The following is a 24,159-nucleotide window of genomic DNA, read 5'->3' on the forward strand; positions in this document are numbered from 1 at the left end:
ATCACGAAGATATTTCTACTTGAACACAGAATCAACTTGATATCATGCAGTTATATGACCCTTCAAGATACAAATTTAAAAAGGAAAAGAATATGATACTAGTTGTAGTGAAACTAAAATGTATTTAAAACTTTATAAATGAAGTCCATGACTACTTACAAGGCTAAACTTTTCAAAACTCCTTTGTGTTCAATATATTATATAAATCCATTTTGTATTATAGTTTGAAGTATATAGTAAAATAATTTGTAATATACAATATAATATAATTTATTAAAGTTTCCACTATAAAAGTACTTTAGGTTTCTTCTTCACATAGCTTAATTTTTGTTGCCAGAAAATATAGATAGCATATTATTTTGGATATATATATACATATATAATGAAGTTAATAAAATGAATTAATGTGGAAAAATGCACTTTTCCTAATAATCCATGCATATAATGATACATGGTAGTAATGAATGTAACAAGAGCAAGTTGATTTTTGAAAGTTAGACAGGATTTGTACATATCAGAATTCTGAAAGATATAAATATTCTAGGTATAGTTAATGAAACTCAAATGAAAGAGCTAAATCTAAATATGAGTGTCTAGATTTTACATAAAGAAGAGAAAATGAACATGATACTTGAAATTACAGTAATTTTTAATAACCATCTGAATTTTTTATTAAATTAAAGTAAAAGTCATTCAGTGGATATAATCTATTAATTGTAGACCTGCATGTCTGTCAAGAAAATGATATACTTTTATAGAATAGGTAGTAAAGTTGACCTCTAATAGTCTTATTCTGTCTTGATTCAATTTTTGGCAGCCTTTTGTATAGGAAAATTATGATACATATTTATGTGTTAAAATTATATATGTATATGTGTTATAAAATAAAAATATGCAAAATTTATAATTTTTTCTTAAAAATAAGTTGACAGTTTCCCAATGATGTCAGAGACAGTTTTCATTAGTTCTATTCTGCATGGAAATTCACAAAATCACCCTTTTCTTTATTCAACTGATACATTCCACTTAAATTCTGTTAGCAGTGATAACTGGATATTCTGAAATGAGGTTTAAAAAATAAAATTATCTTTCATAACTCAGTCTTCATAAATACGATTAAATAAATTAACCTTTTTTAAGAATTTAATTTATAAAATATAGCTGACCAAGTACTCACAGGTAAACAGTAAACAGAGGAATTACAATATTATAGGTATAATGATGTCTTCTGTAATAAAAAATTTTGAGTTATCAGTAGTTCAGGACAGCAAAGATTGTCATGACTTTCTCAGTTCACTGTAATATAAAGTATGAGTATAACTTTGTCTTTCTTGATTGTGCTTATCAGTTGTAAAAGTTTTGGTAATTTGCAGCGATCTTTTTCATAGAATTAATTGGATATTTCACGATTATCCATATATTTTCTTTAATTGATGGCAATTACTTTAAACCTTATCTCACACAGTCTTAAAAATAATCGCAATATGCATACTACTAGAACTTTCCCTTCCTGTGGTGTAATGGCTAATATTTCCCTGAACGATACAATAATCAGGCTAATAAAGGATTCTAGTTTAAAGAATATTAAGAAGTGATTTCTATAACTAGATATAATACTTCAATTATTTGAAATGTTTTGGACATAAATAGATATCACATAATATCCTTGTAAATGAACTTTTCACTCAAATATGAGGGAAAATAATCTTTATCTTGATGTACTTTTGTATATTTATTATTTAGCAATATGAAACAAAATAATCTATGACAGCAATGTGTTCAAATAGAGAAATGCCTAATAATTAGGAATTCAGAAAGGGTGCTACTTATTCTCAAAGTCTTGGTTCAGCATTGTGGATGATGCTCGATCCTATTTGCCAAGACTCATGAATCTGCCCTTCAGAACAGTGTGGTTAGCAGTAGTTATTAATAAAATTAAGTAAATCTCGGTTTATTTAAAGTTTCTCTATGAAAATCAAAATATAATTAGCCACAAATGCTAAAAAAGTAAATGTTTAGGTTTTAAATTTTATTTCGGATAATGAATGGTAGTAGTCAAAAGTTAGTTTACTTTTAGTCCCTTTCCTTACCATGTTTGAGTTTTCATTTAGATTCCTTTCTATGTATACTTCATAATTACTTTATCCATGAGTATCAATATGAATTTAAAGAGCTTAGAGCATCCCAAGTATCAACAAGGAAAGAAACTACATGTAAATAAAGAAACCAAAAAGATTTGAATAACTAAGTATTACTTTTGTTTTGTTTTGTTTTGTTTTAAATAAAAACTGAGCACAAACAGACCCTTTTGGAATTTACTAATTTGTCTTATGTTGAGGGAGATTTAGTTGTTCTTCAAGTACTTTTTAGTTCTTATTCTAAAAAATCATTAGATTAATAACAAGATCACTAATTATTAAAAGAGATAAAAACAGTTTCTCTCTATTCAAATCTTCCCCTAATAAACAGAACAATTGTTCTCTAAAAGCAGTTAGAAAATGCATATCATCAAAACCAGATAATTGCACCATTATATAAAATGTTAAAGAAATATGTATTCTTATATTTTGTTATCTTTATCTCAGAGGTTAATGTAGCTAATTTAAATAAGAAAAACAAATTTACTAACTTGAAAACATTATTAATAACATAATCACCAGTCTAGTGAAGTGCATGCAAATCAGTAAATTTGACTGGTGTTTTGAGCTCTACTATACATCCTTAATGCCTAATTTTGTCAGTGAAATTTGCATATTCACATAGACTTTTGAATTATATTTTAATTAGTGAAGTGTCTGGTTTGGGGAAATAGAGACTGTCCTTTTAAAATTCTGTATTTAAATGCTAAATTATCCTCTTCAAATTCTATTTTAAGTTTCTAAAATCATTTAAGATACAAGTTAGATATGAATATATAGTATCATTTTATTGATAATAAAGGAATGTCTGTAACAAAGGAATGCAGATTTTATTAAGATAAATACAATAAACCAATTTTGTAAAATATATGTCATTTAAAATTACACTATGACATTGTATGAATTTGCAGTTTACTGCAAAAATTGATACAATCTTGTAAAAAAAGAAAAAGCTGTGCAGTAATCAATGCTGGATTAGCATGATTATTGTCCAAACTTCCTGAGGGACTCTGCCCCTGAAAACTTTAGCTGACCCCACCAATAGGCAGGTGGCACTTGATCAATTCAAAACAAAGTTTTGGGGGGAATAATTTCAATTACAGGAGTGTTGCTGCCTATACTGTAGACACAGTGAGCAGAGGTCATTGGTCTTTCAGAATTTGCACGCCAACTAGTATTTATTTCTTGTTCTTAAAAGACTAGGGAAAGAGGTGTTACTGGCAAGTGCCAAAAATCTTAGAGCACTCAGTCCTCATTATTCCTGGTATTTGGAAGCCAGTTAGGAAAGTAGGAAAACAGTGCTCCTTTTTTATTTTTTTTCCAAATTTTTATTATCAAACTAATGTACAGAGAGGTTACAGTTTCATACGTTAGGCATTGGATACATTACTTGCACTGTTTGTTACCTTGTCCCTCATACCCCTTCCTCCCTCCTCCCCCTTTCCCTTTCCCCCCATGCGGTGTTCAGTTCACTTACACCAAACAGTTTTGCAAGTACTGCTTTTGTAGTTGTTTCTCTTTTTTTTACCCTGTATCTCTCAATTTTGGTATTCCCTTTCAATTCCCTAGTTCTAATACCAGTATACATGGTTTCCAATATATTCAGATAAGATTACAGAGATAGTGTAGGTACAACCACAGGAAGGTGATACAAGAACATCATCAATAATAGAAGCTACAGATACACATGGGAAGTTGAAAGTAGTTACAACTGTGATGTAACAATCGTTTCCACAATATGGAGTTCATTTCACTTAGCATCATCTTATGTGATCATAAGGGTATAGCTATGGTACATATACACAATGGAATTTTATGCCTCTATCAGAAAGAATGACATTGCCCCATTTGTAAGGAAATGGAAGGCCTTGGAAAAAAATTATACTAAGTGAAGTGAGCCAGACCCAAAGAAACATGGACTCTATGGTCTCCCTTATTGGGACTAATTAGTACAGATTCAGGCAAGCCACAGCGGAGGATAACAGTGCTCCTTAAATTCTGAAATCTGGGTTTCTTACTAAAATAGGAATTCCAATGTCAATCCTAATTCATTTTGCCCTGTGTAATCTATTTCAGATCACTTTAGCAAGAAATTAGCACCAAAGATAAGAGCTAATATCTGAGATCTGAGGCAGACCTATATACAATAGAGGTACATATTATCTCTTGAACCTCCATCAAGACTAGGGAGGAAAGAATAGGGAGAGTTCCTTTTTTATGAACAAAAGTATACTTCCACTAAATCCTATACTAAGATTTCTAAGATGTGCATTAAAATTCAAAAATCATTTTCTTAGCATAAAACTACTCTTCTTATAACTTTATTCTTAATCTTCTGTCTGATAATCATGGTGCTTATATGTATGTATCTATAATATGTCTCTAACACTGTTTAGAAGAAGAGAATACATAAATAATAAATAACCTTTTCACTAGTCTCACTATCACTAGTTTCTTTTTAATCTACTTTCAGCCATCTGTCATGTATAGACTGGAAAACTCAGTGAAGAACTTTTTATTCTTTGAAAGCTAAAAAATGTTCTTTTGTATATCTATACCAGCACACTCTCCGTGAAGAAACAATGGTAGTGATGACTGAAGATATGCCTTTGGAAATATCTTATGTGCCTTCTACTTATCTGACTGAGATCACTCATGTCTCACAAGCCCTATCAGAAGTGGAACAACTTCTCAGTGCTCCTGATCTCTGTGCTAAAGATTTTGAAGACCTCTTTAAACAAGAGGAATCGCTGAAGGTAAAAGAAAACGCATTTTTATTTACATTACAGTAAGATTACATTAATTATTTGTAGTATGAAAATCATTGGCTTAAATGATATACATAGTAAAGACATTTTGTTACACAAAATTCATAAAGCAGCAAGACAAGTAACTTCAGAAATCTGATCTAGAAATACATCCATAAATAATAAGAGATAGTTTGTAATGTTTAATGCAAGGTAGACTTCCATAAGATTGTTCACATGACTCCAGAACAGAAAGGAAGAGTTAAAAGAGTAGTTGCTCTTCCATCAATATATTACGTTCTTCTCTTCAAGGATAGTAAATTATATAATTTAAATTATGTCCATTGTATGCTGTTTTACTTCTATATTTCCCTCATATGATACATGTATTAAATTTAAAATTATTTTTACTCTTATATGAAACAATATGGAATAAAATTCAGTAAAATAAAAGCAATAGTACATACCTGTGATCTCAGCACTCCAGAGGTAGAGGCAGAAGTATCATAAAGTATAAGTATGAGACTCTAAAAATATAAACAGGTGCTGTTGCTCAAACGGTGATGTACTTGCTCACTGGTGGGCAAAAGGATCAAAGGATATTACATATATATGTATATATGAATGTTTGTATCTATGTATCTGTATACAGACAGTAAAGTAAAACACTCAAAAAGATAAACAAGAGTAATTAAAATATGGTGGAAGTGTAAATAAGATCAAGATTCACTGGGAAAATGTATGAAAATGTCACAATGAATCCTCTTTATATTAAAATGTTCACTAATTCAAAAATAAAACAACCAGAAGTGAATACATATTTTCTTTAAAATTATCATCTACAAGCTTCCAATTAAATTCAAAAATTTTCAGGTCACCAATAACATTATTAAATTCTGTACCAAACAAATCATGGGGAGGAAACAGGCAATGCATTTTAGAAGGCAGTGTCTGAAGATAAATGAATGTAACACCAAGAAAATGTACATAATAATGCGTCTTGAGATAATTTTGTGATCATACATTCCTCATTCAAAATGAAATATGATAGTATAACCAAAGCTTTGTGTTTTTACAGCACAAAAAACATAAGATTACCGACAGAATGTGTGTTTGCTATCAGAAGTACATATTAGTTGAAGTATTTTATATGCTAAATGATTTCTTGGGAGCTTGTTCCATAACCCACATTTGTCTGCTTATGCTATACAAATAGATAATGCTGTTTGTTTTGGAAATCACTGTTTCAATATCTTGAGTGACTTGACTTGAATATCATATATTATCTCAAAGAAGCTATAAAATTACACTCTAAAATAAGAGTTACATGGATCTCTGGAACTAGTCAATCCATTTCAGTACGAGGCTGCTTCTTATTCTGTCAAGAGCAAAAATCATGTCATTTATGGATGTAGTGAAGAAAAGAAATCCAGTCAATTGATGAGAGGCATGTCAGCATACCTTTTAGTATTCACATTAACTAACTTCTTGTGACAGCACAGTTTGTAAGTTCATCTTTGTCATTCAATATGTAAATTATTGCTAATCATCTAGTATTCATTTCTATTCATGCTTCTAGAAATAATGGTCAAGAGAGCAGTGACCTTGAATTTATTAAATTGCCTAGTAAATATCTTTGTCTCCATACCTCTTAACCTGGCACACTCAGAATGACAGGCCCCTGGCTATACTTATAACTCATAATATCTTCATGATGCATTTAATATTTATATAACTGACACAAACTGTAATCACATTGATCACTGAGGTTTGTTAGAAGATATTATGGCATATTTAATTTAGCTGGATTACTGAATTCTCATGAGATATATTTATAGGATTCCTTCTCTCTCCTAACATATCCCAAACAGGCAAATGGGCTTACTACCTCAGTTGGCTTTTGGAAAGAGGATAGTGTTGAGCTCAATCTTTTCTTCTTTAAAGGCATTCATCATTGTCATTATCCAATAGCAAAAATAGAAAAGTAGTGCATAAAGTGTACAGCTGTTGGTTGAAATGATCTGAAATTAAATTGTGGCTGATTTTATTTCCGACAGATCTGTATGAGTGAAATTTCACACCTTTAGTACTTAATACTGTTGTTTTATATATACATGTATGTTGGGGGAGGACAGTGGGAGAAAAATGAGAGAGGAGATAATAAGCTTGACAAGAAATGTACTCACTACCTTTCATATGTAACTGGAACCCCTCTATACATCACCTTGACAATAAAATTAAGTTAAAAGCAGAAAATGTAGCCAGGCACCAGTGGCTCATTCCTGTAATCTCCTAGCTACTTAGGAGGCTGAGATCTGAGGATTGTAGTTCAAAACCAGCCTGGGAAGGAAAGTCCATGAGACTCTTATGTCCAATTAACCACCAGAAAACTGGAAGTTGTGCTGTGGCTCAAGTGGTAGAGCATTCGCCTTGAACTGAAAGGCTCAAGGGCAGTGCCCAGGCTCATAGTTCAAGCTCCATGACCAACAACAAAAAGAAAAAGGAAAAAAAAAAAAGAAAGAAAATGTAATACAATACAATGAGTAATAAGTTAAAATAATTGTTTTCTGAACAGCACAATTAAAACATCACACATGGTTTCAATACATATATTAAATTAGAAAACTGCCAAAACATTTTGATGGACTGCAGATAAATGCCTCTCTATATCTAATGCAATGGTTATGATATAACTAGAGATGCATAAGAAATGTATGGATAAGAAATAATTATTCTTATTGCAGTAAATATTGTCATTTTTAATAGTCATGGTTTATAAGAAAAATATTAATAGTATATGCAAAATATTATGTTATATGCAAATATTAATATTAAATAATTTAAATTCTTTGAAATTTTTTTTTCAAATTTTTATTATCAAACTGATGTACAGAGAGGTTACAGTTTCATACGTTAGGCATTGGCTACATTTCTTGTACTGTTTGTTACCTTGTCCCTCATACCTCCCTCCCTCCCCCTCTTTCCCTTCCCCCCCCCCCCCGGAGGTGTTCAATTCACTTACACCAAACAGTTTTGCAAGTATTGCTTTTGTAGTTGTTTCTCTTTTTTTACCCTGTGTCTCTCAAATTTGGTATTCCCTTTGAATTTCCTACTTCCAATACCAGTAAACACGGTTTCCAATATACTCAGATAAGATTACAAAGATAGTGTAGGTACAACCACAGGAATGTGATACAAGAACATCATCAATAATAGAAGCTACAGATACACATAGGACGTTGAAAGTAGTTACAACTGTGATATAACAATTGTTTCCAAAACATGGAGTTCATTTCACTTAGCATCATCTTATGTGTTCATAAGGGTATAGCTATTGGGCCTTGTGATGCTCTGCTATGACTTGCCTAAACCTGTACTAATTATTCCCAATAAGGGAGACCATAGAGTCCATGTTTCTTTGGGTCTGGCTCAGTTCACTTAGTATAACTTTTTCCAAGTCCTTCCATTTCCTTACAAATGGAACAATGTCATTCTTTCTGATAGAGGCATAAAATTCCATTGTGTATATGTACCACATTTTCCTGATTCATTCGTCTACGGAGGGGCATCTGGGTTGGTTCCAGATTCCCACTATGACAAATTGTGCTGCGATGAACATTGTTGTGCTGGTGGCATTACTGTGATTTTGTTTGTGGTCTTTTGGATAGATACCCAAAAGGGGGGCTGCTGGGTCATAGGGAAGTTCTATATTGAGCCTTCTGAGGAATCTCCATACTCCAGAGTGGCTGAACCAGTTTACATTCCCACCAACAATGAAGTAGGGTTCCCTTTTGGCCACATCCCCTCCAACAATTGTTATTATTAGTTTTCTTGATATATGACATTCTTGCTGGGGTGAGATGGAATCTCAATGTTGTTTTGATTTGCATTTCCTTTATGGCCAGTGATGTAGAGCATTTTTTCATATGTCTCTTGGCCATTCTCATTTCCTCATCAGAGAAGTTTCTTTGTAAGTCTTTAGCCCACTTGATGAGGGGGCTATTGGTTTTGGGGGGTTTTGTTTTAGAAGAAGTTAATTTTTTTTAGTTCTGCATATATTTTAGAGATGAGGCCTTTGTCTGTTGAATGTCCGGTAAAGATCTTCTCCCAGTCTGTGGGCTTTGAAATTTTAAACCCTACTAGTAATAAATTGCTCTTTGGTTTTAAAGACAGACTGCCTTGATAAAATTTGGAAAATATAATTACTAGGTTAGATCATCCATCCTTGCTTTGATGTATCTCATTAAGGCAGGACTGTTAAAATTTTTAGTGTCACAAGTGTCACTTACCACAAGTTATGCCTTTGAGAGATATAAAATATATGAAATCTTGTCCTGAAAGTAGAAAATACACATGTAGGATTCCAATGGAAAAAAAATCATCCTAAAACGAGTATTCCTGATATTTCTGCAACTGTAAGTTTATTCTACCATTCAGCATCCTAATACACTGATTAGCAGCTAGAAATATGACCAAATTTTCCTACACTCAAGGAATAACAGAGGGATTTTGTTAAGTCAAAGCCACTACTTCCCCACACTGCAGTTGGAACTAACCCGAATCATGATTTGTACTCTGATGCAACATTCGGAGCCAAGATTATAATCCTATTGTACACAGTAAATACTGCCTCATTCTTTGCTCTTTTTCTGGCTTCTCCTTTCCCAATGTTTCCTCGGATCCTTCCCAAACAAATCATTTGCAGGTGCATTCTCATGTTCACATCTGCTACAGGAGTTCTACATAGAAATTTTTTGAAAAATATGGCATACACACTGTATAGTAAGCACTTTTCCACAGAAAACCTTGAAAATATTGCATGGCACTGGTATGGAATATTCCATTACTTGCTACTCCCTCACTAAGGAGTGATTGGCCCATTTGACTTTGTCCCTGCCAAACATGATTATTCTATAAACGAAGAGCCAAGCTCAAATTAAAGATGGCATTTAGACATTAGCTTTTGCAATAAAATAACAATAACTTGAGCACTTTTTCAGATTTTATATATTTAAGTTGTTTTTCAAAGGGATTTCGATTCAACATGAAAATTTGGGAGCAAAATGCATTCTTATCAATTATGTATCATCATTTAGGAAAGGAAGAAACAGCAGATTGTATTAACATCTGATATACATCAGCCTATAATTCCATGTCCTGTGCAAATATATAACCTTCATAACGAAGGAATTGAAAATCTCTCAGAAAAATAAAATAAAACTAAGCATTACAACTTACCTGTATTTTCTTATTTTTTATTCAAAATTCTATAAAGTATCAAAAATTATTACACCTATTTTTATACATGAAGAAACTAAAATATAACACGGATTCGTGTATGTGTGTGTGTGTGTGTGAGAGAGAGAGAGAGAGAGAGAGAGAGAGAGAGATGCTAGGAATCAAATTCAAGGCCTTGTATGTGATTAGGCAAGTACTCTCCAACTGAGTAGTAACATGCTCAGTCCAGCATAGCAAGATTTTGAACAAAGAAAAGTAGTTCCAAAAGCTGTGCTCCTAATCTAGTGTGTTATGTTAAGCCTAATGAAAATAAATTTGTGGATAGTAAATTAGACGATTGAGTCTAGATTATGCTAATTTAAACAGAAAGTATAAAAAGAAGAAAGGGCTGAGAGCTAGTGGTTCATGCCTCTAATCCTAGCTACTTAGGAAGCTAAAATGTGAGGACTGCAGTTCCAAGCCAGGCTTGGAAGGAAAGTCCATGAGACTGTTTCTTCCAATTAACCATCCAAATACCGGAAGTGGAGATGTGGCTCAATGTGGTAGAGGGCTAGCCTTGAGTAAAACATCTCAGAGTTGGCACCCAGGCCCCGATTTTAAGCCCTAAGAGCTACAGAAAGACAGACAAGAGGGAGGGGGGGTGGGAGGGAGGAAGGAAAGTAGAGGGAGAGGGAGGGAGGGAGGGGAAGAAAAGAAGGAAAAAATTAAAAATGTGATAAAAGAAGTAAGAGAAGGAATTTAGGAAGACAGACACTCATCATTTCAACTTTCTCATCTAAATGATTATTATAAAGATTTTCTACTTGCTGTGGATAAAATACGCTGTTTTGCTGGCCAAGATTGCAACAGAAACATAGGCACATAAAGAAAGCTCATATATGCTGGCAGGAGACTTTCCCCTAATTGAAAGTTCAAATGTGATCATGAAGTAGTCAGTTATACAAGGGAAAACTTGGTAGTGAAACTTACCAATCCCCACAGTCAGAATCACAGTTGTTCACATATTCCCTGACTACATTAGGTTTGTGCATGTTTCTTAGGCCATAAATTAAAGTTTTACAACAAGTAATGACCTAAGGAGTGAGGATTCACTTGTTCACAAAGCAATCAAATTCTTATCATATTCCACGTAATATACTAAATGGTTAATAAAACAGTGAACAAAACTAATGGATCACTGTTTTTTTGTGACAGTAAAAAACAAAAAATAAGCAAACAAAAATGAATAAGTAAATATTTTCTAATTCAAGGTGATATGCACTTTGGATTATAAAGTTAGATAAGAAGGAACTGGCTCTAAATATATATGCATATGTAAGTAGAATGGCAAGAGGCAGGATTGTCATTTTAAACAGAGTGAAAAGGATGTTATCAAAGTCCTTATTTGAGAGAGAAAGGAAAGTAAAGTTGGGATGCAAATTTAAAAAAAAAAGCAAGGCAGTCATCTTTGTTATCTGGGTAGACAAATAGTACCACAGGTCCAAATCTGATGGTGAGCCTATGTTGATCAAGAAATAGCAAGTAAGCCAGAGTGATTGTAATAAAATGGATGAAAAGAAAGCAAGTACGCAGGAGTTTTGTAGGTCCATCTGAGTGCTGAGTTGATTCCTTTCTTTCTGGGTGACATGGAACACTTCCTAAGTTTTTGAGAAGATGCCTTCCATGTTCTGAATGATATTTTCAAGGGATCACACTGGCTTCTGGATGTGTATTAGAGATAGAGGGACCAAGAGTGAAAAAAAGAAATCTTGTTGAACAAGAGATGATTTGAGGAAGAGTGGTAGTGAGAAAATCTCATATTATGGAAGTAATTTTAAAGCAAAAATAGCAGGTTTATATATTTGCACAAAAAATAAGCATGGGTGGAGAAAAGCTCTACAGATTTTGGACTTTAGTAGTATAACTTTTGTATTTTGTGGATGATCCCCAGAGTGTTGTAAGATTTCATATATATATATATATATATATATATATATATATATATATATATGCATGTTTCAGTTTCCCTTTGAAGTAGGAGAAATAGTACTGGAAATGTAGATGCTATCACACTGGTTATGGTCTTTCTCCTTTGGAATCTATTTCATGCTATTTAAGCACAAATTTAATGGTGCCCGTCACTTAGCTGAAGCTAATGCCATGAAAAGAGTGACTATATTTTTGGCTGGTGCTAGGGAAATTAAATAATAGCAGGAGGCACTATATGTGCACAGTTTTCTGAACAAAATTGAAGGAATATAATTGAATCCTAGATAAAGTGTTGAATTTTTCATCAATATGATAATAATTGCAACATTGCAGACTTTCTAAATTAAATAATCATGGATCATATAGAATCTCAAAGCTAGTTTTGATTACAAATGTTTTTATTCTATTTAAATTTACCAACACCGTAGTGTAGTACATGAAAAATATAATTTTTTATTAATGTATTATCACAGTATGAAAAATGATCATAAAGACCACATATGAACACTTTGAGTAATATTATTTAAAGATTTCTCTGAAAAACTGAATTTAAAGTGATATATTTATTCTATTATGAATATTGATACTTCATGCTTTTATGATTTTTATTATTTCAATCATATAATGCATGTTAACATTGAAATATCTACTATAGATTGAATCCTACTTAAATCACTGCTATAATAACTTACTTTTTAATTGCTCTTATATTGAAAAAATATGGATATACACGCGTCGCATTTATATGTGCTCTGGTCCAATTTTCTTTAGTGGTTTAGGCTTATCTCTCTTCTATATGGTATGGTTTATCCCTTTCTCTCACCATTATTTTGTCAGTGCCAGCAGTTGTCTGACCTTCATATTACAATTTTCTCCCAACTCTGCTATAAAGCACTGTAAGAACTTACTTCTTTCATTCTCCTAACAAGATTATGTTGATGATCCCTATTCTATGAAGTCTGAAAGACAGAAAATCACATACTAAATCATACAATCATGAGGTAAATTGAACTTATTTATACTATGTTTTTTCTTAATTCATGAACTCTTCAAGCTGTTATGAGTGATGCTGACATTATCTTTGATCTGTGATATATAATTGCCTACTATTTATGCAAAGATAACATATCACCCATTGGAGAACATTTGACCAAAATATGTACTTCCTTCGAAAGTATATTTCACACATGAATATTAAACTACAAAGGAAACCATCAAAATCAACTTCTCATAGATGCCCTAAAAATAACTGCTAAAGTTTCTTTACAAACTCAGAAAAAATCCAGCTAATAAGCACTGCAATCATTTTTTGAGCACTCTTCCAAACTTGATATCATTAAGATAGTGCCTTGGAGCTAGATGAGGAGTAGAACATATAAGAATTAGATTTATATAGGGGATTACCTTCATCTGTCAGATAAACTCAAGTTCCAAAGAATGAAATAAAGTGGAGTTCTAAGTTTTTGGTTTTCCAATTTTGCTCTTTCAATTTTAGGATAGATGTACCTAGTGGGTGTTGTCACAAGAGTGACAAATGGGTTTCCCTAATACTTTTTTTCTGAGAAATAGAAATTGTATGCTTCTCTGTTAAACATGTTACAACACATTGGAAGTCATTATTTGTGTCTTAAACTGCAGAAAGCTATTACTTTCATCTTCCCAAACATAAAATAATAGTACAGGATGTTATAACTCAGTCAGATACAGACATGCCTTTAAATATATGTAAAGCCATTTCTCTATAGTGCTACATTTGTCAAAATGGTGATATTGGCTCAGCAACAAAAGGTACACCTTTCAGCATTTCCCTTTCTTATGTTTTGTTTTAATTTTGTTCTAAAAGTGGTGTACAGAGGGGTTACAATTACATACATAAGGCAATGAGTGCATATCTTGTTGAACATTGTTACTCCCTCTCTCATTTTTCTTCCACTTTTCCTCCCCCAACGTGCCCCCCCCCCACAATTTGTAAAGTTCATTTCCAACATAGTGTACTGTGAGTATCACTGTTGCAATGGTTCACCCTTTGTCCTTTGCCTCACCATTTTGCTATTCCCCTTCCCTTCTTCAAATCAGATAAATGTATATACAAGACACAGGGTACCAAAAATCAAAAACGGTGGCATCAGGGATAAGAAAAAACTTAAAAACTGAAAGAAAATAGAAATAACTTCACACAGAAGATTAACTACCACCACCACAACAACAAAAACTCTTTTTTCTATATCTTGGAGTTTATTTTGATTAGGATTTTATATGGCCATATGTACATAGCTATTGAGCTATTGTGATCCTTTGCTAGGACTATTCTAGCATTTTCAATGGATTGAAAAAGATCCATTTGCTTCTTCTCACCTATTTCCTATGATGACCTACATCCATCAGACACCAAACCAACAGAAACACACACACACACACACACACACACATACACACACACACACACACACACACGCCACAAACAGCTATCTAGATTTTAGTCTACACTACTGTATTACAATATCTAATATCTAGCACTGAGTAGGTACTCAGTATATATCTTTCCCGTGATTGAATGACAGTGAGGCACATGGAGGCATGGACACTGTTACAGAGGAGATAGAGCAAATTCGTTTCTAAGTTCTTGTATTATAATTCAAAGAAATTAGCCTATTTAATATCATATGCAAACTCATTGAGTTAAATGATCCATGAATGTGACTTCCAAAGTCTACATATATGCCAACATAGAGCCTCTTGCTCTAGGTTTGTACATATTGAATTTTAAGCCAGTCATTTATGAAAGTATGTGACAGGGAATCCATATGTAATTAAAATATTACAACATTTTTTCCTAATCACTAAGCTTTCCTGTATAAAGATGACAGAGAGTTTGACAAAGCACTGTATTTGAATTCAAATGCAGCCTTAGACACTGAATGTGATTTTTAGTGGTTGTACCCTTGGGCAAATCAAATACATTTCGAGGCCTCTTTTCTTAACAATGAAATTGGATCATTGACAATGCCTGACCCAAACTACTCATCAAGGCTGTCTTGAGGATACAGCAATCTTATGTTGGATTATGTAGAAGAATTCTAGTTGAAGTACATAATTTTATGAGTTTCTTGATTTTATAAGTCCATATTGCATATCACATAGTGAAATAAAAAACTTAAAAGATGCAGTTTCAATATACTATCTAGTGAGTATCACTGTTGCATTGATTGGTTTACCCTTTGTTCCAACTTTTCTGTGATTCTCCTTCACTTCCCCAATAATATATATATATATATATATATATATATATATATATATATATATGCATGACAAAGGGTACAGAAATAAAAAAACAGTGACATCAGGGAATAAAGGGAATAAACCAAAGAGGGAAAGAAAGAAAGAAACATAACTGCAAATAGTACACTCAAATGAACTATTTTTTTCCATTTCTTGGAGTTCATTTCAATAAGTATCATTTCATATGATCATATGCAGATAGCTATTGAGCTGTTATGATCCTCTGCTAAGAATTACCTGACATAGAACTTTACAACTTGGTAAGGGAGGATGTGGGGGAGGAGTGGGAGAAAATGAGGGAGGGGATAACATTGTTCAAAAAGAAATGTACTTATTACCTTACTTACATATATGTAACCTCTCTGTACCTCAACTTTACAATAAAATTTAAAAACAAAAATAAATAAAATGCTACAACTTAAAAAAAAAGATGCAGTTTCAAGTAAAGAATCCTAAAACTCAGTTACATTTAAGAATGTGTTAAACAGTTTAAGATTATATATTCTTGAGTAAAACTTTAAAAATATTAGCTAAAATGTTTGCAATTGATAAATTTTACTATTAGAAAATCTTATTCTTATTTAAATCTTTTTCCTGTACTGTTTCCAAAGCCAGATTTTACTTACTCAGGGGTAACATTTTCTGTATTTCTGTTTAATTTTAAATGCCTAATTAATAGCTCACTTCTGAATTATTAACCTTGAGGTACAAAATGCAAGATAAATGTTACTCAGTCTCCATATAACATGATATTTACCAAAAGGAAAAAAAATTCTAATTTGTTTGATTTTCTTTTGCTTTGTTAGTGATTTTTTTTGGTCAAGGTGAAGTACAGAAGGTTACAGTTACATATATTAGGTAGTGAGTTCATTTCTCGTTCAACTTGATACCCCCTCCCTCATTTTTCTCCCACCTTCCCTTCTCTGCCATCCCCCTCCATGATTTTATTTTTTCAATGTATATATGTTTAATTTATTTTCTCCCATGCATTTTGAACAACTTAAAAGCTTTTGTTCTAATTCTGAGTTTAGACTCCTGGCTTCACTAACAGTATTAGAGCTCATAGTGATGAATGATCTAGTTTGTGGGAATTTTTAACCTCTTTTTAAAAATTTGATATTTGGTTTCATTTTTTTGTGTGTTTTTGTTTTTTTCTTGCTATTTTTTTTCTTCTTCATTGTCAAAGTGATGTACAGAGAGGTTACAGTTTTATACATTAGGCCTTGGGTACATTTCTTGTACTCTTTGTTACCTCCTCCCTCATTCCCCCCTCCTCCTTCCCCCTTTCCCTCTCCCCCCATGAGTTGTTCAGTTGGTTTACACCAAATGGTTTTGCAAGTATTGCTTTTGTAGTTGTTTGTCTTTTTATCCTTTGTCTCTCGATTTTGATATTCCCTTTCACTTCCCTAGTTCTAATACCAGTATATACAGTATCCAGTGTACTCAGATAAGATACAGTGATAGTGCGGCTACAACCACAGGAAGGGGATACAAAGAGGATCATCAACAACAGAAGCTACGGTTTCACATGGCACGTTGAAAGTAATTACAACAGTGATATAACAGTCGTTTCCATAACATGGAGTTCATTTCACTTAGCATTATCTTATGCATTCATACGGATGTAGCTGTTCGGCTCTTGTGATCTTCTGCTGTGACTAACCTATTTTAATAATATAGTCTCTCTTCATTTTTCCAACCTAAATTGGTAGTAAGGAGCAAGTCAGTTGAATATTGTAAAGTATCACCATGTGAAAGTGTTCAAATATTTCAACTTTTATAATTCAGTGTAAAACAATTACTCTTGCCCAAGTATGATAATATCTGAGTAGTAAAGAATATAAGTAAATATTCTCAGAAAAAAATCAAGAAATATTTGTCATATATGATTAATGGGTATCAATTACTATCAATTCCTGAATTTAACATACCAGATCTTAGGCTAAATAGTAAAATCATTCTTAGGAATGGAAGTGTAACATAGTGGTAGAATGCCAGCCAAGCAAATACAAAGCCCTGATTTCAAGCCTCAGTACTACCTAAACAATAAAGGAATTCCCCTTATTAGGATAATCTAACAAGATCTCAAAAGCATAAGGAAACAGAAGAGAGTTAGATTTATGCATTCATGATCAAGACAATCATATGAGAGAATGGGTTTGATTTTCAATTCTTCATGGAAAACACTGTGAAAGTAATTATGTTTCCCAAACATAAACAGCATGAATAAGTGCATCAAAAATATCTACGGTATCGTCCCCCAAAATAGTCGTTATTCATTTGCATTTATTTATACATACTTGATACCACTTCATCTTTGAACTTTCTTGCTTGCTCACATGGTCTTTAAGCTCTTATAAAAGTAATATCCATTGATGTATAATTAAATGAAATAGTGAGTGCAAATTGAAAGGCAAGGGACATATCTGAACTTCATTTGTTCATCCTATATGCTCAGCCATATTCAGTTTTTCAGGTTTCCTTGGATTGTTTTATTGCTTTGATTTTTTTTTCTTTACAGTAAACCTACCTGGCATCTCCATTGCTGAGATACATAAGTGGTTTTTTTTTTTTTTTTTCCCCCAGTCCTGGGCTTTGGACTCAGGGCGTGAGCACTGTCCCTGGCTTCTTTTTGCTCAAGGCTAGCACTCTGCCACTTGAGTCACAGCACCACTTCTGGCCATTTTCTGTATATGTGGTGCTGGGGAATCGAACCCAGGGCTTCAAGTATACGAGGCAAGCGTTCTTGCCACTAGGCCATATCCCCAGCCCAATACATAAGTCTTAAAAGTATATCTTGTTTATAAAAATATTGGAAATATAGAATGTCACATGTCCAATTTTTAACTGAGAAAAACACTTGCTTCCACACAGAAATCCTTTGGTGTGAGCAAATACCGGTGTTTCTATCAGGATTTTCTATTCATATTTTAAACATCCTGTACAACTTAATACACAATGCACTATCACAAATTGATTTGTGATACTGTTTTCACATTAGTCAGTCCTGACAGACTACAATCATTATATTTAAGGAGCACTGGGAACATTGTAGTGAAGGTTTTGTGTTTTTCTTTTTGTTCTTCTTGATATTCTGTGGCATTTGTAGACATGAGCAAACAGAATTCTGAATGAAGGACTTTTTTTAGGTAACTGAGGTACTTTGAAGAAACTATTGGAAGACATAGAATATACAGATGTACTAGCATCTCACTATTTACTCTAATAGCTTAATAACTAGTAAAAGTGAAATAAAATAAACAGGGAGATATGTGAACAGCTCATAACATCTGTCTAGATCTAAATGTATATTAACAGTAGTTGAAGAACAATGTAAGAAATTCCTGCATTCAAATTAGGTGTTCATGAGTAAGTTTAACTCCCCATTTTAAGGCTCACATGCTGTCCTTTACACTCTAATAAAAAGAGAGATGATACCTGCATTTTAGTAGATTATGAAATGTTGAGAAGGACATGCCATAGTTTCACAAAAATGTCAGAAAATAAGAAAGGCAGAAAAGACAGATTAATGTATATACAAATTATATATTATTTAAAATCTTAACTTGATAATATCTGTAAACTCATAAAAGTATATTTGAGCTCATTTTGTGGTATACAATGACTTAGTAAACACCTGTAAATTATAGACATCCCTATTCATTATTTGTGTGATGAAGTTGAAGTGTGTATTGAATAGTATTTTGCATTGTGGATCTGGGGAATACCCATTCATTTCTATGACTACAAGAATAGCAGAAATGATGCTATTGTAAAAATGAGAGATCATGCTGGAATTTCATAGTATTTGGGAAAAAATAATTGGTATAGGTAAGAAAAGACCTTAAATGTTAAGTTAGTTCTTTATCAGGTTATTTCATTTAAAGCAATGAGCATTCTTTTGTACATCAAATTCATATATCATTATTCCCTATATTTAGCCTGTGTGGTTTCTACAATATCTATGTTCACTTTCAAAAATTGCATTCAAATATTGCCTTTTTGGCAAAGATAGGGCCTGTAATGAAACTCTATGACAGCTAGGGAATTGTCACTTTTCATTAAATAGAAGAACAACTACATAGTAGAAATCTACACTTTATGACAGGGAGCAGAACATAGTTAAATTGTTACTTGAGACTTTATCTCACCTTGATTAGTTGGAAAATAGGTCTCTTGTTTGGCTTCCTAGATAAATTGCAATCTTCAGTTTCTCATGTTGTCCTGTGGAAGACCTCTACTCTATAATACTTAGATAAACAAAATACTTTTATGCTTACATTATTTGTGCATATATCTCCTTTATAATGGCTTTTTTCTGATGGCCTACATTATTACATCTATGTTATCAATGAATCTTTGTTTAATAACAAGCTTCTTAAATACATTAAAAAATCATTGCATAATGTTCATATATTTTTGTTACTTAGTTTAATATCTGAATATTTTCTCCCAGTTATGTAAGTTACTTCATTCTATTTTCCTCTATTCAAAGTGCATCAATCTTGGTCTTATTTAATCAATTTAGTAGTGTGAACTACAGTTGAAAATGGTATATCATATTTTAATTATTAAGGACATAAATTATATAAATTCAAATCCAAGGGCCTTCTAGATGTTAATATTTCACTTTTTATATATTAAAATTGTCCTTTGCAGGAAAAGTAACTCAAAGCAAACTTTTACAGAATTACATTCTGGGACTTAGGAGGTCAATTTATAGGAACATGTCAAAATTAAGAAGGAAGTTGACTAAAAAGTAGGTGTTTCATCATTTTGACATCATATTTTCTGATAAGATAAAGAACTGTTCAGAGACAAATGGAGAAGCTATATTGTATAGTAGTCCCAGGGTTTTTTTTCTATCACCATAGCAACTACAGGGACTATGGTTTCATTTTTAGAGGGTCAGAAACTATAAAGATCACTTATTTCTAGACAAACTAAAGAGTAAAAAGCTGTAAGAAATCTCGTCTTTGACTTTAAACTATGAAAATGCTACAAAATTTTCTTTGGTACATAGACTAATTTTTTCTACTTGTCCTGGGGGACAAGAGGATGTGCAAGGATTTTAAAAGGGATTTTCTTGCCTCCAGCCAATTTTGACAGAATTCTCATAGAATGCACCATGGAACGATTATCGAGATGTCCTGGGACTATGACAACCCTGGCCCAGTTTTTGTTTTTCTAATTTAACATTGAAAGTTTTCCTGTGCTTGCAACATGCTTACTAGTGTCCGTAAAACCATTCATAACTCTATACAGAGTAATTCTACAACTTTCCAGAAAATTGAGAGCTCCTTAGAGACTCAGATTTAAATTAAGGAACTTGAAAGCTCACATCCTCAGAGACTAAACATGCACACTGAAGCCATAAGTGCATAATTTTTCAAAACTACAACTGGATAATTCTTGCATTCTAGGATGTAAGATCTTTCTCTTCTCATGGAATACTTTCCTCTATAGGTACTTACAGGTAGGCATTTTAAGCATTTGAGTTCCCAGTGTACAGATATATGTAGCTGATTCTGCAATGTGATTCAAAATAAGTTGATTCCTTGGTATCAAGTAGAAAGTTCCTCAGAACAATGGATGCTTGCGATTGACCTGACAATGAAGCAAAAATGGGATTTGTGATGTATAAAATCAGATGTTGAATCCAACTAAGTGCTGGTGAAATCAAACTGCCACATCAGGCAAGTTAATATAAGTAACAAAGAAATAATTTTGGTATATATCCCTAGCACCAAATCTAATCTGGCTAGTAGGACAGCCTTAATCCCACCAAAGGCTCTAGGTTATTTAAAGAAGATTGTGTACTAAGCACCGGTAACTCATGTCGTAATCCTAGCAACTGAGGAGTGTAAGATCTACTGATCATGGTTTGAAGCCAGCCTAGGCAGGAAAGTCCTTGGGACTATAATCTCCAATTAACCAGAAAAATCCAGAAACAGAACTGTGGCTCAAGTGGTAAAATACTAGCCTTAATCAGTAAAGCCTAGGGACTGTGACCAATCCCTAAATTCATGCCCCAGTATCGGCATGACAGAATAAAATTGTAGGAATATTTTGCCAAATAAATAGATACACTGTTAAGAATCATGTTTGAGTCCAGTGACTTTAAGAGTATTAGTAGCAGACCTAAATGCACTCTACCTTGTTCAACTTTTTATATCACCATTACTATTAGTAATAGCATTTTCTTTAGTAAGTAAGTGTTTGATGTCAAATACAGAAAATTATAATAGCGTATTAAGCTATTTTCTCCCTTGGTGAAAGAGGATGACAATGCAATTTTGCTCAGTCCCGACTTATACTTTTCACATTCAGAAATTTCTCTTGGTAAAATAACGAAATGCCAAACTGACTTTTCACTGAAAGTTGTTGCTGCATTTGACTTGTTAGCAGCTCTTTTCCTTCTGTGTGACATTCTTTCTTTCCTTGATTTTGAACTTTGTTGTTCTGGGAATTTTTGTGCAATGAAAATTTATATTTAGGTATATTCCTATTCTTTCCTCTGGCTGGTCACAAAGATTGATTTCTGGGAAATCTTTCTTCTCTGTGTTTTACGCCAAAAACCTTTATCCAGCAATTTGACATTCTTACTTGCTATTAAAATGCATACAAAAAAAGCGACTGACAAGTAGTGGGGAAGTAAATACAAGGAAAACTAAACTAAGGTTCCAGAATTCAAGTGGAGGAAATTATAGGTGTAGATACTGATAGACTCTACCCAGATGAAGATGAACTATTCATTGGATTTAGACATGTTAAAATTACTGAACTTCAGCATAATAGCTAAAAAATCAATAATTATTAGGAGACCCATTATTTTGTACAATGCATATTAATACAAACTTAGAAAATAATTGTAACTCTATTTCTTCTAGGTCTGTTTCTTTATATTTTCTTTCCATGGAAAGTTGATTTCCTTTTTCACTTGTTTGAAAATTTCATTATTACAGACTATAAAGGACAATCTGCAACTAATCTCAGGTCGGATTGATGTTATTTATAACAAGAAGACAGCAGCATTGCAAAATGCCACACCCACAGAAAGGACAAAGCTACAGGAAGCCCTCACCCAACTGGATTTCCAGTGGGAAAAAGTAAATAAAATGTGCAAGGACCGACAAGGGTAGGTAACACTTTCATCTTACTTATACCTGGTTTCAGGAACCTATTTCAGTGTTCTCCATGGAAAAACAAAAGAAAGGGAGAAACATTTTCATTAGAAAAAGGTAAGTGAAGAGGAAGGGAGGACATATAAAAAATGAACTGATTAATGAACTGAAATCTGAAAATTATTTCCTACTGAAGTTAACATTATGTTGGACACTACATCATCCTCTACATTTTCAGGTAATGTTCAAAGTAGCTTTGTCATTTAATTAAGGAAGAATAAATAATTGTAAAATACAAATACACATTTTTTGCAAATCTGTCCCTTATATATTTATAGTAAACTGATAGATATGTAGATAATATATTTAAAGTAGAACTCACCATCCAAATGTTGATTGTCCTTTGTTGTTTCTGTTTTGGAGATTTATACTTGATGCATTGTGTATTCTAATCTCCAGTGCATCTTGTATTCTTTATTTGTTACAGAGAATTTGTTAATTAGATTTAAATCATTTTCAGTGTTTCTTTTAATTGAAATATTTTACTTTGGATGTATTTGGGAGAAGAGTCTCATTCATTCTTTTACTTTACATTTCAAAAATGTGAATGTTTTCTCTTATAATTTTAGATTAAAATAATAATGTTCTCTAGAAGCTTAAACCAACTATTCAAAGTTTTTTAATCTGAAGGCACTCTCTTCATTATTAACAGATGAAAGAAAATCAATTGTTTAATACTTATCAGAAATCTTTCTGGTATCTCTTGTATCCATCCATTGTTAGCTAGCTTTACTTCTATTTTAATTATGCTTTTTTTTACTACATTATGAAGCAAAATTTGTACTTCTAGCTTTAATTTCAACTGTCCGCAATGGTTTTCCCTACTTTGTTTTCCATTATTATTCATCCATAGTTGTTTTCGAAAACATAAAAGCTTTGACACTATAACCACATTTCCCTGAGAATATATTGCAGAATATTTTAGGAACTTCACATGGCCCCTATCTGGTCACTTTCATGTTATGTAACTTGTTTCCTCTCCTACAACTTTCTCACCTTTTGCTCCAACAATATTAAATTTATGTGCAAGTCACAAAATATTTTGTATTCTCTCTGGCTTACCTGTCCTTCTAGCCTTACCAGAGACGTTATATCCTTAAAATCTAAGATGATTAGTGAATCATGATTTCTGGAAACTTGGTTATTATTTTACCACTTAATGTAACTTCATGTCAATAAATCATTTTATGAGTGTTTACAGGCTCGATGGCTACCATCAAAAGTATATTCCCTAATGGTACTTATAATATACCACATAGAAATCAGCTTGCTTATTTTTTTGCCTCTTGCAACAAGCTCCTTAAAAGCTAGAAAAGCCTATTTTGTGTAATGCACTCAAGTCTTACATAGTACTGAGCTCAAAATGGTCAGTCTGTGTGTGTGTGTGTGTGTGTGTGTGTGTGTGTGTAGACAAGTTGGTATAAGCTTGAAACTATGTCTCCTTGGTTGTTCTAACACAATTATCTCATCTTCCTTGAAAACTGCAGATCCTGATACGTCTCAAGTCACTCTTAATGTGAGGAAACTCAGAACTAGGTGTGATAGTATATATCTATAATTCTAGTACATTGTGATCACAAGTTGCAAATTGCCTGGAGTTCAAAC

At 32.7% G+C, this 24,159-nt stretch overlaps 1 protein-coding gene across 2 annotated transcripts in view; it reads left to right on the top strand.

Moving 5' to 3' along the window:
- Window positions 1-24,159, top strand: part of Dmd (dystrophin) — a 1,916,788-nt gene that overhangs the window by 787,307 nt on the left and 1,105,322 nt on the right. For both annotated transcript variants that reach the window (XM_048336444.1, XM_048336436.1), the window contains 2 exons: window positions 4,700-4,894; window positions 22,336-22,508. In XM_048336444.1, the coding sequence (XP_048192401.1) occupies window positions 4,700-4,894; window positions 22,336-22,508 (368 nt within the window). The remainder of the gene's footprint in view (window positions 1-4,699; window positions 4,895-22,335; window positions 22,509-24,159) is intronic.

This window comes from Perognathus longimembris, chromosome 28, assembly GCF_023159225.1.
Source record: "Perognathus longimembris pacificus isolate PPM17 chromosome 28, ASM2315922v1, whole genome shotgun sequence".
NCBI lineage: Eukaryota > Metazoa > Chordata > Mammalia > Rodentia > Heteromyidae > Perognathus > Perognathus longimembris.